The sequence below is a fragment of the Ammodytes marinus genome, assembly GCF_949987685.1.
Source record: "Ammodytes marinus genome assembly, chromosome: 20".
Lineage (NCBI taxonomy): Eukaryota > Metazoa > Chordata > Actinopteri > Uranoscopiformes > Ammodytidae > Ammodytes > Ammodytes marinus.
The window spans coordinates 23,904,338-23,920,604 of NC_137224.1; the positions used below are offsets into that span (position 1 = coordinate 23,904,338).

General features: G+C 40.3%; 1 protein-coding gene across 1 annotated transcript in view; it reads left to right on the forward strand.

Moving 5' to 3' along the window:
* Nucleotides 1-16,267, forward strand: part of exoc6 (exocyst complex component 6) — a 72,137-nt gene that overhangs the window by 43,743 nt on the left and 12,127 nt on the right. Inside the window, exons 17-19 of the mRNA XM_080049069.1 lie at nucleotides 5,833-5,944; nucleotides 6,033-6,167; nucleotides 7,932-8,111. Of these exons, the coding sequence (XP_079905195.1) occupies nucleotides 5,833-5,944; nucleotides 6,033-6,167; nucleotides 7,932-8,111 (427 nt within the window). The remainder of the gene's footprint in view (nucleotides 1-5,832; nucleotides 5,945-6,032; nucleotides 6,168-7,931; nucleotides 8,112-16,267) is intronic.

Here is a 16,267-nt window from a genome sequence, read left to right on the forward strand (position 1 = left end):
CTCGATGTACCTTTTAAATTTGGAAGAAATTAAAAGCCATGCAAAACAATAAAACACCCGGCCCCGATGGATTCCCAGTTGAGTTTTTTAAGAAATGATTTAATAAGTTGGCCCCTCTCCTCAACTCTGTTTTTAACGAATCCCTAGAACGTGGTGCATTGACCCCTACTCCAACCCAAGCGTCCATATCCCTTCTTTTGAAGAAAGGAAAAGACCCTACTTCTTGCGCCTCGTACAGGCCTCTGTCACTTCTTAATGTTGATGTTAAGATTTTAGCTAAAACCTTAGCAACTCGTCTTGAAAAGATTCTTCCTGTCATCATATCAGAAGAACAGAATGGCTTCATCAAAGGGCGCCAGTTGTTTTTCAATGTCCGAACATTTTTAAATGTAATTTTCTCTGGTCATTCCGCCTCAACGCCCAAAGTTGTTATTTCGCTCGATGCTGAGAAAGCATTTGATTGGGTAGAATGGCATTATCTTTTTGAAGTTCTACAACAGTTTGGCCTAGGGAACAGGTTTATTTATTGGATTCGGCTTCTGTATACTAACCCTCAAGCCAGTGTCCACACGAATAATTCCCGATCTAAATATTTCACATTGTCATGCGGTACTAGACAGGGCTGTCCCCTCTCCCCCTTACTTTTCGCTTTGGCCATAGAACCCCTCTCAATTGCTTTAAGATCCCTCCCCCACTTTCACGGCATTCCTCGTTCTGGCATTGACTTAAAATTGTCTCTTTATGCTGACAACATTCTTTTGTATATATCGGACCCCCTGACTACTATCCCGCCAATTTTATCATTGCTGGAGAGATTTGGCTCTTTCTCAGGCTATTAAGTTAATCTACTTAAAAGTGAATGCTATCCCATAAACACCCTAGCTTTACAACTCAAACAGTCCGATATTCCTTTTAAGCTCAGCCCCTCAGGGTTTAAATATTTAGGGATTAATGTGACCTTGCCTTCTCTCTATTCTGCCAATTTTGCCCCTTTGGTTACCCAGCTTGGACTAGATTTCAAGAGGTGGAATTCTCTTCCTCTGTCATTAATAGGTAGTATTAATGTGGTAAAAATTAATGTCTTACCAAGATTTCTTTTTCTTTTTCAGTGCACTCCTTTATTTTTGTCCAAAAAGTTTTTTAAGTCTTTGGATGGTACTATTACTTCCTTCTTGTGGGGAGGTAAGACTCCCAGGGTAAGAAAGTCATTACTGCAAAAATTCACATCTGACGGTGGCCTCGCCTTACCAAATTTTCTTCTATATTATTGGTCAGCACAAATACATAAATTAACTTACTGGCTTCAATCTCCAGAACTATTATGGTGTAAGCTTGAAACCCAGTCGTGTTTCTCCTCTGCACTACCGGCTTTACTCACATCTTCATTGCCCATTAACCCTTCTAGTTTCACTAAGAATCCTATTGTGCTATCTACACTGAGGATTTGGTCCCAATTTAGGCGCCATTTTAAGTTTTCCTCTGCATCCACTCTGATGCCCATAGTGAACAATCATCTATTTCCCCCATCTGTTGGGTATATCTCCTACGTGTTATGGCAGAATCGAGGCATTAAAGTTTTCAGAGACCTTTATAAAGACGGTACTTTTGCTACTTTTTCAGACTTGTCTAAAGATTTTGATTTACCTACATCCCATTTATTTATGTATTTTCAAATTAGGCATCGTGCCTCCGCTCTTTTTTCATGTTATCCCTCCCTCTCTATTAACCAACCATGGCAAGACCTTCTGACCTTAAAACCTCAGCAGAAATCACTAATATCTAAGATTTATGACAAACTCATGGCTCTGGAAAACAATTCCACTGTCAAATGCAAAAATGCTTGGGAGCGTGAGCTTGTGGTAGATTTGACAGATCAATGGTGGGATAAGGCTGTGCATAGCAGACATGGGGGACTCGAGTCACATGACTTGACTCGAGTCAGACTCGAGTCGCAAATTTGAGGACTTGAGACTTGCTTGACTAACACTGATAAAAGACTCGACTTGACTTTGACTTGGTCTTCATGACTTGAGACTTGACTTAGACTTGAGACAGATGACTCGAAATGACTTGAATTTTTAAAAGTTAGATTACGTTAGAAATTATGTTTTATTTTGAAACATGATCGGGTGATTTTACAGTGCAATGCACGCAGCGCGCTGCACGGACAAACAGCGTCAGCAGGTCAACACAGGAGCAGCAGTCATGGAGGCGGCTAGACCTTTCTTTATATGTCCATGGGCTAGACCAAGAGTAATTCACGTGAGCCTCCCACACGCTTATCACAGTAAATATGTAGCGCCTTCTTCCCTTCCCTTTTCACGTTGTAACGGCCCCGGGAAGTCTTGTAAAAGAAAACGAAAATAACGAGCGTTTCCTGCAGCGCTGCTGCCTTGATAACGCACGCTTCCTTATCGAGCGCCCTACCTCCATGGACTGTAGGCTTTATATAAGCATCTCTGTGAGACAAAACAGCGGTTATTAATATGATGCAGTTCAACCTTCCACGTTCACCGGCTCCTTCCGACAGCTCACAGCCGCCGCACCCGCACCGACAGCACAGCAAACTGCCCGTTATGACAGTTCGCCCCCCAGTATGAAAAATTAATTAATCGGGATAAATCAAAATGTGATCCTGCCATAAAATAAAAGGTGATATGATATTTTTGCCATAGCGCAGATCCTTGCCCTGTTTTATTCTAAATGCATTATGGGGATTAAAGGTGCAGTGTGTAATATGACATCATCAAGAAAGTTCTAGAAAGTTCTAGAATGCAACGCTCCCTGGGTAACCCCAACCCTTTCGAATAATAACAGAAGCTACAGTGGCCTTCAAGGACAAGAACAATTCTAAATTTTAAACAATGCACCTGATGACATTCCAACTATGACACTTTCAAGATGGCGGCACTAGGCCTTGGTCCAAAATATGCAGAAATATGGACATATATGAGACCCTTTCTAAGAGAAAAATAAATAATTCAAAACATTTTTTCAGCTATTATGCACTAAATTAAATGTACTTATGGATATTATAATTACTTTCTACAAAATCTGCTAGGAAATAAAACCCCAAATTCTACACACTGCAGGTTTAAGTGTCTGTTTTGTGTAGCCTAAGTAGTAGGCTATCTGTTACTATTTGCCTTTCTTGTTTTCCATGTTAAAAGTAAGCTACTTGAAAATTGAAAGTAGCCTAAATGTGGTTGAAAGAAAAGGAAATGTGCGGTGTTGATCATATGTGATAGATAAGGGGTCGCTATTGGATGCAGACATTATGAGATTCGGACCTTTGCTGTAAGAAAATGTTGTCAACTGGACCCATTTCAATTTTAGTTGAAGACCCCTCGGTCAGACCAAGAATAATTCAATTGTAGTTCAAGGATGATGTTGTCGATGACGGTATGAAGAAGAGAACTGTGAAATGCAGGTCTTTTAAATGTAGAAACTGGGTTAGATAATATGATTTTTGTATGACTTGACTTGTGACTTGCTTGACCTGAGCAATGACTTGACTTGTGACTTGCTTGATTCTCACCACAGTGACTTGGACTTGCTTGAGACTTGAAGGTTATGACTTGAGACTTGCTTGTGACTTGCACATTAGTGACTTACCCCCATCTCTGGTGCATAGTATACGCTCATCTCCTTGTGCCAGGCTGCAGCTTATACAGTTTAAAGTGTTACATAGAGTCCACTTTAGCAAATCTAGATTATCGGAAATTTACCCAAATGTTGTGGACCAATGTGACAGATGCCACGCCTCCCCTTGTAATTTGAGCCATATGTTTTTTTACTGTCCCACATTAAATAGATTCTGGAATTACTTTTTTATGGCCATGACAAAGGTTCTAGGAGCCCAAATTAAAACAGACCCCTTTATCGCAATATTTGGAACCCCATCTCAACAACCCCATATCACAGCCTTACAATCAGAAACATTAGCTTTTACTTCCCTTCTGGCAAGACGCCGTATTTTACTCATGTGGAAATCCCCTAATCCCCCATCAATTCAAATCTGGCTCCAAGATGTTATGTTTTTTTTTAAATTCGAGAAAATTAAATTAACAGTGAAAGGCTGCACTAACAAATTTATAAAAAAATTGTCTTCTTTTATAAATTATTTCAATTCGCTATCAACTCTGGCCCAAAACTGAGCCCCCCCCCCCCTCTTTTATTTATTTTTATACTTTCTTTTAACTGTGTATTTGTGTTCCCTACTTTATTTAGTCGATGCTTGTTTTTTTTTATCATGTATATTTCTACACATTTTTGTATGAAAGCCTATTATTATTATTTTTTTCTTATGATATATTTTGATACCTTTTGGACTCAGAGACAGTTGTTCCTTGTGTTTGTTCTTGTTGTTTATAAAAATGATAAAATCCAATAAATAAATTTGAAAAAAAAAAAAAGAAAAAGAGAAAGAGCGTCTATAGAGACAGCCCCCGCTGGAGCTGCAGTAGAGGACCGGGACAGAACAACGGGAGTTTGCAATTAGCCCAGCCAACGAAAAGTTATTACCTGTTCATCAGTGCCTGTTGGTGCATCTGAAAAGATGGATGGCACCGCATTCGTTTTCAGGGATTTCTTATTGCGGGTTTTCTCGAAGTCGTCCGGTCTGAAATGATCGCTACAAATACACCGTTCGCGAACAGTTTCCGCCGGTGTATTGATGTCCAAGCCAGCAGCAACAAGCCACAGTTGCGTCCTTTCTGGATCTCGCACTGGAAATTTGTGGAAACTGTGTGGTGTCCATCTGTAGGGTTTATTTGTACAATTCCTGAATGCACACTGACGCACCATGTTGCCTAGTCGTTCGTTTCAGTTTCTGTCCCACGCTGCTCTGTTTACTTTCTGCTGTAGTGATTCGGTTACATAGCAAAGTAAAATTCCGCTTCTGCTGAGAAAGTAGTCCCTCAAAATGCGATAATTCATGCAATGCGAGATTGTTTTTATTTCTAAAATTATTCTATCAGCACAGACATTTACATCTGTAGTCTAGCGTTATTATTGATTATCCTCGGGTGTACTGTGGAGTGGGTAAAACTGTTTTAGTAGCAGCTCTGCTTGACCCCAATCCCGTGCGCTAGCCTAGCACGAGCAAACTCTGCAACTAGAAGGACTGAATGAAATGTGTTGAAAACTGTCTCCAATGATAAATAACTATCCCTTTAATGCTAAAATCCCATATTTTAGTTTGGCTGTTCACGTTGATTTTTAAGTGTGTCCAATGTTAACTGGGCATGACTCTGAAATTACCCCCATGTGCAAAAGAACCATCACAAACATGCAGTCACACACAAGATGCTGTCATACGGAAGACAACCAGGAGACTGCTGAAGTCAGTGCTTACACTTTCATGTACTGTATATATTATGATATAATACATAATAAGGTCATGTGTAATGGATCTGCACATTGATGTGCTGATAAAAATAAAAAGAGCCACATTTGTAACAATGGCCTTTTCTGGACCATTAAGTGAGTCCAGCAGCTAGATGGCAACCAGGGTCAAGGAAAAGACGCATGAATTCTGGTATGACAGGTAAACCTAAGGTCGCATTGCAGGACATCAGACCTGTTAAGGATTTACAAATCAGAATTGGAAAATATCAGATTCCATGTGACTTGAGCTGTGCACAACGTCATGAAAAAAAAACACATGAGCAAGAGAAAATCAAACTTTGGACAATTTCTCTGCAGTCTGAACAAAGTCTTTATGTTCATTTTTCAGTATAAGGTGGACACACCTTTGGCTTTTTGTCATGTTTTTTTAAAACAACTACAATATTTAGACTTGTTAAACTTAAACTTTGTCTGTTCAACAAGTTCAACAGAGATTGACGACATGTTGCGAAAATCCACCAACCTGCTGCTGACCAGAACACTCAGCAGCTGTCTGCAAAACCTCATCAAGAAGCCTCACATAGGACTGACTGAGGTACTCTGCTCTTTCTAATCACACATCATGTGTTCTAAACCAACACTGTTGCCATTAAGTGTTGCATATTAACCTTCTCTCTCTGTAGCTGGTGCAGATCATCATTAACACCACCCACCTCGAGCAGGCCTGCAGGTATCTAGAGGAGTTCATAACAAACATCACCAATGTCTCCCCGGAAACAGTACACACCACACGACTCTATGGCTTGTCCACATTTAAGGTAAATGTGAATGTATTGTGGATTGTTCTTTGTCTTATGCAGTTTGTTGTTGGAGTGATGTGTTACTGCTCTTTCCAATTCGAACACACTAGTCCAGAAGATGCTACGCTACATGTTATGTCAGTTGTCCCTTGGTGCTGGAAGCTCCAGGGGCCTCATTTATCAACAGAGCGTAGAAAAGGTTCTCTCTTACGAATAAAATGTAATATGTGCTTAAGTACAAAAAATCGGTATTTATCAAACGTGCGCTGGCCTATCGTACGCACACCAGTAAGTCATCAATCTTGATAAATCCCACATGTTCTTAAGTACCATGCTCGTTCACGCTCAGACCATTTGCATTCAGAAACGCCTCCAATTAACCATATATGGTCACAACACATCCCTTTATCTACCATGTGAATGTGTTTTACCCCTCTCCGCCACAATGGCAAAGAGGGCAACGAAAAGAAACTTCTCCAACACATAAATGGAAACCCTTGTAAACGAGGTTGAATCAAAGCAAAACATATTTTGTTGGCTCACTTAGTGCAGGCATTAAAACAAAAGAAAGCTTGCTGCATGGGAAAATGTGATATTTTTGAGCAAGTTGTAAGGCAACGGCATTGTTTGGGGTCCGCGATCTGACAACTTTACGTGTCAGATCGTTATTCATAAACTCTTTCAATAAATAAGAGATGAAGATAAGTTCCTAACAACATTAGAGTTACTAAGTGAAATGAGTGATTGGCGAGTCTGGCGAGTCACCGCGGCTCGTCCAGCTCACAGCTGAGTGCTGTCAGATGAGACGCAGAGAGCATCGGAGGGATCCTCCACTTCAAAACATGTAAACATGTGACACATTTAATGAATAATCAATTAGAGCTTACCTAAAAATAAGTGTGCCATGTAACTATTTATTGTATTCAGGATTTTAGCTCATTTGGACGCTGTTTTGACCGTCTGTTTTCATTGATATATTAGCGATATTATATCTACTTTCAGTTTCATTATTGAGTCGCCAACGTGATCAGTGATCAGTGTTCTTAAAGATACTTCGATTATAAAACAAGAGGTCCAAAACACAGATGATGATTAAACAAACAACTGTATGACACTAGAAATGCACGGGTAGATTTGACGCGTGTGGCGATTATAGATATAAAGAGAACGCTGGCGGTTCTAGTGTTAATGCAGACGTTGAAACTCTTAAATGCTTTGCTTTGTGCTTGTAATATCGCTATTCTACCACTAGATTCTGTTCGTAAGCATGGTCAGAGCTGTGCTTAAATTTACACACATTCATAAGTCTAAGTACATTTTGGTAAATTCCATACTTTGCGTGGCAATGTACTTACGCCCTCCTTAAGTACGGTTGATAAATGAGGCCCCAGGACTTCAGTGACATGCTGTCCTGCTCTTGCTGCAGTATTGTCTGTTCTTATTCAAAGCATTGTGACCTCACCTCAGCCATATCAGATTGTTTGCCAAGTAGCTTTAGAGATGCTATGCTTAATATATGCATCATACTGGTAAAAGTAAATACCTTAATCAGCTCTTGTCGGTTTCGGCTGCATTCTGATCATGTGATTGTTCTCAAGACTAGCCTAAGTTTACACCCTGTGAATGCACAGGCTGCAGCTCTGCACCTTTTCAAATGTTTGAATCTGTGTTGGAATGAAGAGATGTGGTTGTGTGTGTGAAGGTTTTTCACACTGTAGTTGAAACAGTTTTTTTTAGTCCAAAACTGTCTCGTCAAAGAGTCTTATCAAAGCTGTCTTCCAGGATGCGCGTCACGCTGCGGAAGGAGAGATCTATACCAAGCTGAACCAGAAGATCGATGAGTTCATCCAGCTAGCGGACTACGAGTGGGGCATGTCTGAGTCTGACGGCCGGGCCTCTGGATACCTCATGGACCTCATCAACTTCCTGCGCTCCACCTTTCAGGTCTTCACCCATCTCCCGGTGAGTCTCATATTCACACGCTAACCTTTCACCCAGTCAACCATCTGCCTGTCTCTTTGATTTAAACTCATTTTAGCTGCTTTCAAGTGGTGTCTCTGTGTGTGTGTGAGACAGGGATTTTGTTTCTGTGATAGTTCCTTTATTGTGTTTTTCTATTTATCCTCAACACTGAAGTTTTCTGCAGTGTTGCTATATGTTTTGTGACATTCCTTTTAAAATGTTTGCACTCTCTCTAAAAAGGGAGATTTTATACATTGTGAATTTAAAGTTGAACTGAATACATGTTGCGTGATCGCCGGTCCTTATGCACGGTACACTGTTGTTCCTGACTTTGTTAACTGCTTTGGCACATACTGACATCATCCTCAAAACCATGTGTTTGGTGATATCAAGTTTGAATGGCTTGGTCAGTAAATATGTATTTTGACTCAGATAGCTGTTCACTCCCACTAGCAGTAGCCCACTTGCCTGCTTTTCTCTTCAACATCTCTCATCATGTTTTGTATGAATTCCAACTTGTTTTGCTTTTCAAGTCTCCTCTATTCCCCCACCACAACCCCTGTAATAAACAGCGCTAATTTGTTTTACTAGCAGTTTTATTTTTCTTGATTCATTTGACTTGTCAAGCATGCAACATATCTCTAGTTGAATTGACCTCCTCCTGTCCATTTATTGTTGCCACATTTCTTTTCCTGTCCTTTCCCTCTTTCCCTTGCCCTCTTCCACTTTTTGCTTGGTTTGGTGGGGTGTCTCTTCTCAGAATAACAACAATGAACATGCGTCAATGTCGGTGAGTATTTCCTTCCTGGCTGTTAAAAATACTAGACTGCCATTCGACAGGCAGACGGGACATGAAAATAGCATGTTTATGTTTGACTGTGGAAGCTCCAAATCTCCAAGCTTGTTGGTTGATGTGGCATCTGTTGTGAGGACATTAAAGGGAGCTGTTTGCATATGTGTTTTATTCAGGGGGACTTAGAGTGAGAGAGGACCAAGAGAACTTATTTACTCATCTCAATATCACACTTGAAATAAAAGTCAATCTTTTGACTCATGGTTTCATTATTTATAAAATCTCAACTCAAAGCTCCGCTAGCCAGCTCTTTATGCTCTTCATCGTCTTCAGTTATTTTGTCACACGTACTTTTCTATGTTCCAGAACGACTTTCCATTCTCAACTGAAGTCACATGTCTTGTGTTCAAAGACCTTGATAATTCCATCTGTATCACTCATATCTGTTTGCCTACATGAGTCCAGTAGTGTGCTTGAGAAATTTAACGGTGGATTCATAGATTCTGTAGAACGCTTGTTGTAGCGTAGTGGGAATATCTCCCTTGTTTTCCAGCACACACTCAGGTGTTCTCCAGAATTGCTGACTCCACCTTTAAACATAGATTTACATTTTTTCTACACTGTTACACTTTGAGGTATGAAACTACATGGCGTTAGGACAAGGAATCTACAATTTATGACAGCATTTTCCTCCCTGTCTTCGAGTCTGGCAATTTAAAACAGCAAAAAAACACTGTTGGCTTTAGATGTGGTTGAATGATACATGCAACATTTATTTGAAGCATACCCAAACCTTTAGAAATGATATAGTTAGTTACCTTGTGTACTTTATCGGAACACTGCCCCAACCAGGCTCGCCTCATTGTTTATTTAAAGCTTCATTTTCCACGACTATACCAAAAAACAAGCTTGCCTTCTGTTGAACATTTTCACCAGTCTTCAGGGTTCAAGAAGGATGCCTTGGTGTTGATAGGGGGCCAAAACAAATGAATGTTTAATGTTTAGTCTTAGACCCCTTTGCTTAATGGAACATCTTTTTGTGAACAGCGCTTATTCTATGCAGAGTCCGCAATTTGCTTGTGTGTTGTAAATATTTTGTAGTCAAATCTCCCCAAATTGTTTGTGTTTAGCTTCCAAAAACAAACCAAAAACCCTCATTTTGACTTTCTTCTCAAACTTCTGTGGCTCTCTGGGGTTAAAAAAAGGCCATCAGTGATTTCTGTTTATTACCTCACATGCCTTTAATTACAGGATCACTGATTGTCTTTCTCTCTATTTTAATTAGGATGTTTCCTTATGTACATGTATCTTATTAAGAATGCATTATGCCTGGCATTGGGTTCAACACATCCTACCTGGGTTGGAGGGGTTTAGCATGAGTTTCTGTGAGAATGGACTGTGATCTGATGTCCTGTTCTTGTTTACCACCAACACAAACTGTACTTTACAGATCCATCCTAAATTATTTCTAATACCTCGATTGAGCTTATTTTTCCCCTACCTGCATGTGTTGGGTTTCCTGTGTGTTTTGTTTTATGTGCAACGTTTTGCAAAGAACATACAGTGGGAAATTAATAGCACTATAAATGGTCTTGTACCATCAGTTACAGACTTCATGACCCCCATCAACTCTCATCTCATTTACTGATGAAACATCTCTTGAGATTAAAAATGTAATTGATGAAACAGCTCTTAAAATTACATTTTGAATTAAAAAAATGTCTACTGTAGTTCTAAGTAGCAATGACCTAAAAAGTGCACAGTTGTTTTCAGGCTTGATCATAGGTTGGGAACCTTTTTTTTCCTGTTAATTGTGTTAGTTAAGTGAAGCGCTGTGTATGCACTGTACATGTTCTGGATTGGCCCAGTCAAAGTCCTGGGGCCTCATTTATAAAGCTTGCTGCGCACAAAAACCTTGCGTAGACGGCAGAAATGTGCGGTCAAATGTGCGGTGGCAAAACGGTGGTATTTATAAAATAATTCTTTGCAGAGAAGTGTGCGTATTTCCATGCCAACTTTTGACCATGCGTAGAGCTACCGCAAGGTTTTCCTGACTCGGGGAATCAGCAACACTCAATGGCAACACCACGAAATAAAGCTCTGTCATCGGAAAAACACACATATCCTTGTGAAATGCATGGCACCCAATATATTTAATCAATTATATGTGCGTACCTATTGTTGCGAATATAGGCTACTGTTGTCTTTTCTTTGGCATGCAGTACTGATGTAGGTTGATTTACTTATCAAGTAGATACATGTTTTGGTTATATTTTTTTAAATTAATCTTAGTTCTACTTTATAATAATATCATATACAGTACGTCGGGAGGTGTGTCCGTGAGTGGCCAGCGGGAGAGCAAATAGTCTATATTTTAGGCTGTGTTTGAACAAAGTTAAGGCCAAACATATTAATTAAAACTATATATTTTTTAACAACTAACCCTGAAAGTTTAAACTATAATCTAACGTTGTTGGAAATGTGTGGATCTCACGGAAGGGAAACAATGCTTTGGAATAGACTATAGGCTAATGCATTATTTCACTTCTCACAACACATTTTATATAGGCCTACATATAGTCGTACAGGTTCGCTAATACGTGATATTTCATACAGTACATAGTTGGGCAAAACAGCTTAACAAAGACTGTAATGACTGTGCCAATCATGATATGTGATCAGTGCGCGCGTGTGTGTTTGTGTGCCAGTTACAGCGGCGCATAGCACGGGCTTTCTTCCTTCCCAGTCGCTTTCTTAGCGGCCGGTTGCCTCCCTTTTTTCCCTTCTTATGTCAGTCAAAATTCCGTGCTTATTAAGAGCGTCATCATATTCAGGAGCTATTTAGCATTCGCCATGTATGGTAGATTGTGGGATGAAACTGGGAGGTGAAGTGGGAGGACACGGGGCGGAGATCGTCTGCGCACAATTCACCGCAGGTGGATAATTATAGAGGGAAGATTGCGTGCAACAGTGCAGTTTTAGAAATCTCAACTTTTTTTGTGGACAAAGATCGACCAAAAGAGATGTGAGACTGATAAGTCGTTACAGAAACCGTTTGGTTGAGGTTATTGCAGCGAAAGGAGGGCAATATCCTATTAACTGAAGGGGTTCACATATTTTTACACCCATGAAATTTGACTTTTTCGTGACTCAATCTCTTTCGTTATATAAACAATACAAACATGTACTTTTCTTTTGTGTGAATCCATTATGTGAAAAGTCAATGTTATGAATTGGTGTATAAATAATCATTTATAAGTAGTGCTGTCAGTTTAACGCGTTATTAACGGCATTAACGCAAACCCATTTTAACGGCGTCAATTTTTTTATCGCGCGATTAACGCTCGTCTTGGCCTAGCAAACGTTGTGTTTTTTTCACATGCTGTTCTATCAACTAGTAATGTTAGAACAACTGAAACACCACAAACTATACATATGGCTCGTCATTAAGTTACTGTTAATTCAAACGGAACATGTCCTACCGCGTAATTTCACATTAAAATCATTTAACTGGCAAAACGGCAAGTCAATTCTGACTTTTATTTTGAAGCAGAAACCGGAACCTAGCACTTCCTAGCTCAACGGCGCGACCTTCACTAGTAGCTTCTTCCGTGTGTGACTCGGGTCTACGCGGAAAAAGAACAGTAAACGAAAGTTTGTCATTTGCAAAAGTCTTACTTATAACCCTGCGTGCACACCAAAACCTCCATGAATGTTAGTGGCAGCCGCCAGTCATTAATTTTAACTTTAATTTTCGCTACGAAGGGCGACTCGAGCCTCGAGGGGGGTCTATAGGCTATTGTTATTTGCACTGAATTGCAAATTATGATATTTTAGAAGAAATACACTGAATTACAATGGTGTAGACATCATTGTAATTCAGTGTATTTCTTCTTAAATATCATAATTAGAATGGGTGTGATAAGAGCATTAAAATGAGAAAAAATAATGGGACAAAAAGAAATCAAGGGACATTCAGGCTAGAATGAATATAAATGCGATTAATCGCGAGTTAACTGACATTAATGCGATTAATCGCGATTAAATATTTTAATCGTTTGACAGCACTATTTATAAGTTTAGTTTTGTGTTTTTTAGGAAAATAACAGAATATCTCTGTAGTGTTCACAAACTTTCGAGCAGCACTGTAGGTCTTTTTCAGTATAAAAAATAAAATACTGCTGCAAACAACCAAGTTCTCAAATCAATCAATTATTTTCAAATAAGAGTCCAACTCACTATGCTCATGCTCGTACATGTGCATCCATACATGAATGGGATAGACTGTAGAAATTAATTGCCACTTTGGGGATTAATAAAGTATTCTGATACAGATTCTGTACCTCGTGAAGCTTACCTCTTCCAACCAGGCCAGAGCCAAATAATTGAATGGAGCACTCTCACTGGTCCAACGACTGAACTTTAGCCAACAAGGGGAACCCTAAGGGGCAGTTTACACGGTGAAAACGTAACGGTTTTCCCCATTACGTTTTCAAAAGTTTCCACGTGAAGACACAATTGATTTGAAAACTTCACTCGTGCACATGGTTTCGGAGAAAAACGGGCAGAAATCGCTGTAGTAGACTTGCCAAGCCAGTAGCTGCCGGTGACAATTAGCGTAGTAGATAGCTCATCCGGTACAATTGGATGCATAAAACCTTACTGTAACCGAAAATGAATGCCACTAACGTTCATGAAGCGGTTGGTGTAAGCTTAGGGTTACAAGTATGGTAAATGACAAGCTTTCTGTCCTCTTATTTCACCGCGTTGAACTCGTGAAAACAGAAGACATGCTGTTAGTGACTGCAGCGCTGCAGAGCTGTGAAGGGGCTGTGTGAGCGGCTATCTTCCTGTTAGGCGTACTTCAAAATAAAAATCAGCTCACGTTTGTCCAGTGAAATGCTATTAATGTGAAACCACAGCCTTAATGCTCTTTTTGTTTGAACAGTAACTTAACCGCTGCGCGCTGATCTATAGATAGTGTTTTTTAATGTAGAAAGCCGTGTCCCTGGCATTACAGGTGGTGACACACGTTAATTTTTCCTAGAAAAAACGGCAGAGCTCAAATCTTCCCCCGGCCGAAGTGGCGGGTGGTCTCAATAACTTACTACTCGGTTAAGGCCAGGACACACCAGTCCGACTTGTTTCTACTTGTTCCGACTACGCAAAAAATGGAGTCGGCCTTTTCAGGAAGCTCCAGGCTTCCCGTCGCGGCCAGAGAACACACCAAACTGACTGCTGACTTTCCGTACGCTCTGTTGCTTGCGCGGGACGTAATGTCTCCATAACAGCAGGCGGCGCTAATCTGTATTGTGGCCCGAAAAAATACGAAAGCCGGAAATGATGGGACAGCTCTCTAGAGCATAAACATAGATAGAAATACGTATTTATATTTATGGACCATAAGAGCACAATTTTTAGCAGAGAGTGTCGAGCATGGTGTCGAGCAGTCAACAAGGGTTGATGCATGTGAGTACTCTCAAAACGAAACGAACAAACACATTAAAACGATGGCTAGCTGTTGTTAGCTATTTGTGCTACCCGCCTCACTTCCGGGCTTCACTGATTCGCTAGCCCTCCACCAATCAAATTGCTCCAAATGAAAGACGGTCGGCTGCCGATTGAACATGTTCAAAACAAGCCCGACGACCTCTACGTCGGCCGACGTCACGGCACACACCAAACAGATTCGTCTCCCGACCCCCTATCGACTCAACGACGGCGATTTTCGGGCTGGTGTGTCCTGGCCTTTAGACTAAATTGGCGAGTGTTATTTTTGAGCCCTGCAGGACACTCTACGCCAGGGGTGTCAAACTCTGGCCCGCGGGCCAAATCTGGCCCGTTTCAATATTTAATCTGGCCCGCGAACCAATTCGGTAATTCCATTAAATTCGGCCCGCAAAAAAAAAAAATATATATTTTATTTTTATTTATTTTTTTTCTCATGCGGAGCCTGTGCCATATCCGCACGTCGCACACGCTCCCAACCGTTAGGACACTCGCATAGCTTACCACTAGGAATGTCTGCTGAAAGTTCCACAGCTCAGGATTTTAAGCCATGAATTGATGAACTTGCATTGAAGAAAAGATGTCAGTTTTCTAATGGCTGTAAATAGGCCAATCTATGTGGCTAAATAGCATGCTAATATGATGATTGATTGTGTCAACTATCTAAGGATGAATGCTAACATTATCTGGTTTCTAACTTTTGCCTCAAGTTACAATATAGCTCACTAGCTAACGTTAGATAGCCGCTGATAGCCCACCCCTTTCATTTCCAATGGTGGCTTTGCATTTCATTACCAATGTAAAGTGTCATAAATAGTTAACACTGGTGCTGGGTCATGATTCCTATAAAAAAATAAAATAAAAAAACGTGATATGTTTTGAAAGTGCAGAAAGTTTTGAAAAATCCAAGAGAAAACATATTGTGGCTCAATCCAGAATGCCTGAGAGCCTTACTGCATTATAGTCCTTTATAATTGTTTCACCAGGAACCTGAATGTTGTCTTTTCCTTTAGAAAAATAAAGACATTTCCACAATAAATTGATGCAGAAAAGGCACAGAAAACAGAAACATCTACCAGAATACAGGAAATTAAGTGTTTGACGCACAAACATTTCTGGGGGAGCACCCCCATACCCCCCACCTATAATTTGTCCCCCAAAATATGTAAACGAAACCTAGCCTATGCCCCGTATGTACGCAGGTTATATACCTAGATATGTTGTTTGATTTTTGGAATAAAAAGAAGGCATGTCAGTAAGCGACATGTCTGGCCCTTCGTGTGATTATCATGTCGTAATTCGGCCCTTTGTGAAAATGAGTTTGACACCCCTGCTCTACGCTGATGACAGTGATGGTGCTGCGAAACACCATGCATGTTGTCTTCTAACTTTATAACTCGCGTGTGGGTATTTTGACAGCAAATGTAATGAAGTGGAGCATGTGTGAAGTGGAGCCGTGACGTCAGCGTTACCAGGGAAAATGGTTTCGCCAGTTTACAAGATTCCAAATCGGTTGTGATTTCAAAAGATTCCACCCTGGGAGGTGGTTTTAAAAGTTTGCGGTTTCAAAAGTTTGCGGTTTCAAGCCTGCGTTTTCTGTTATCATGTGGATGATAGGCTGCATCCGCCAAAGTATTTTGGCGGATGCACTGTTTCGGCTCTTAGTGTGAACAGGGCGTAAGTCTAACAAGGATGTTGTTATTGAAAATGGTGTTCAAGCGGTCTTTACAAGTGTTTCATGCTTCTGAAATTCATTATGACATAAAACATTTAGTCAAACCAACACCCACATGCTCTTAAGTCCTTTTGTTTTTATGCATTGAATTGAATGGATACCTTTCTGCCTATATTGTGC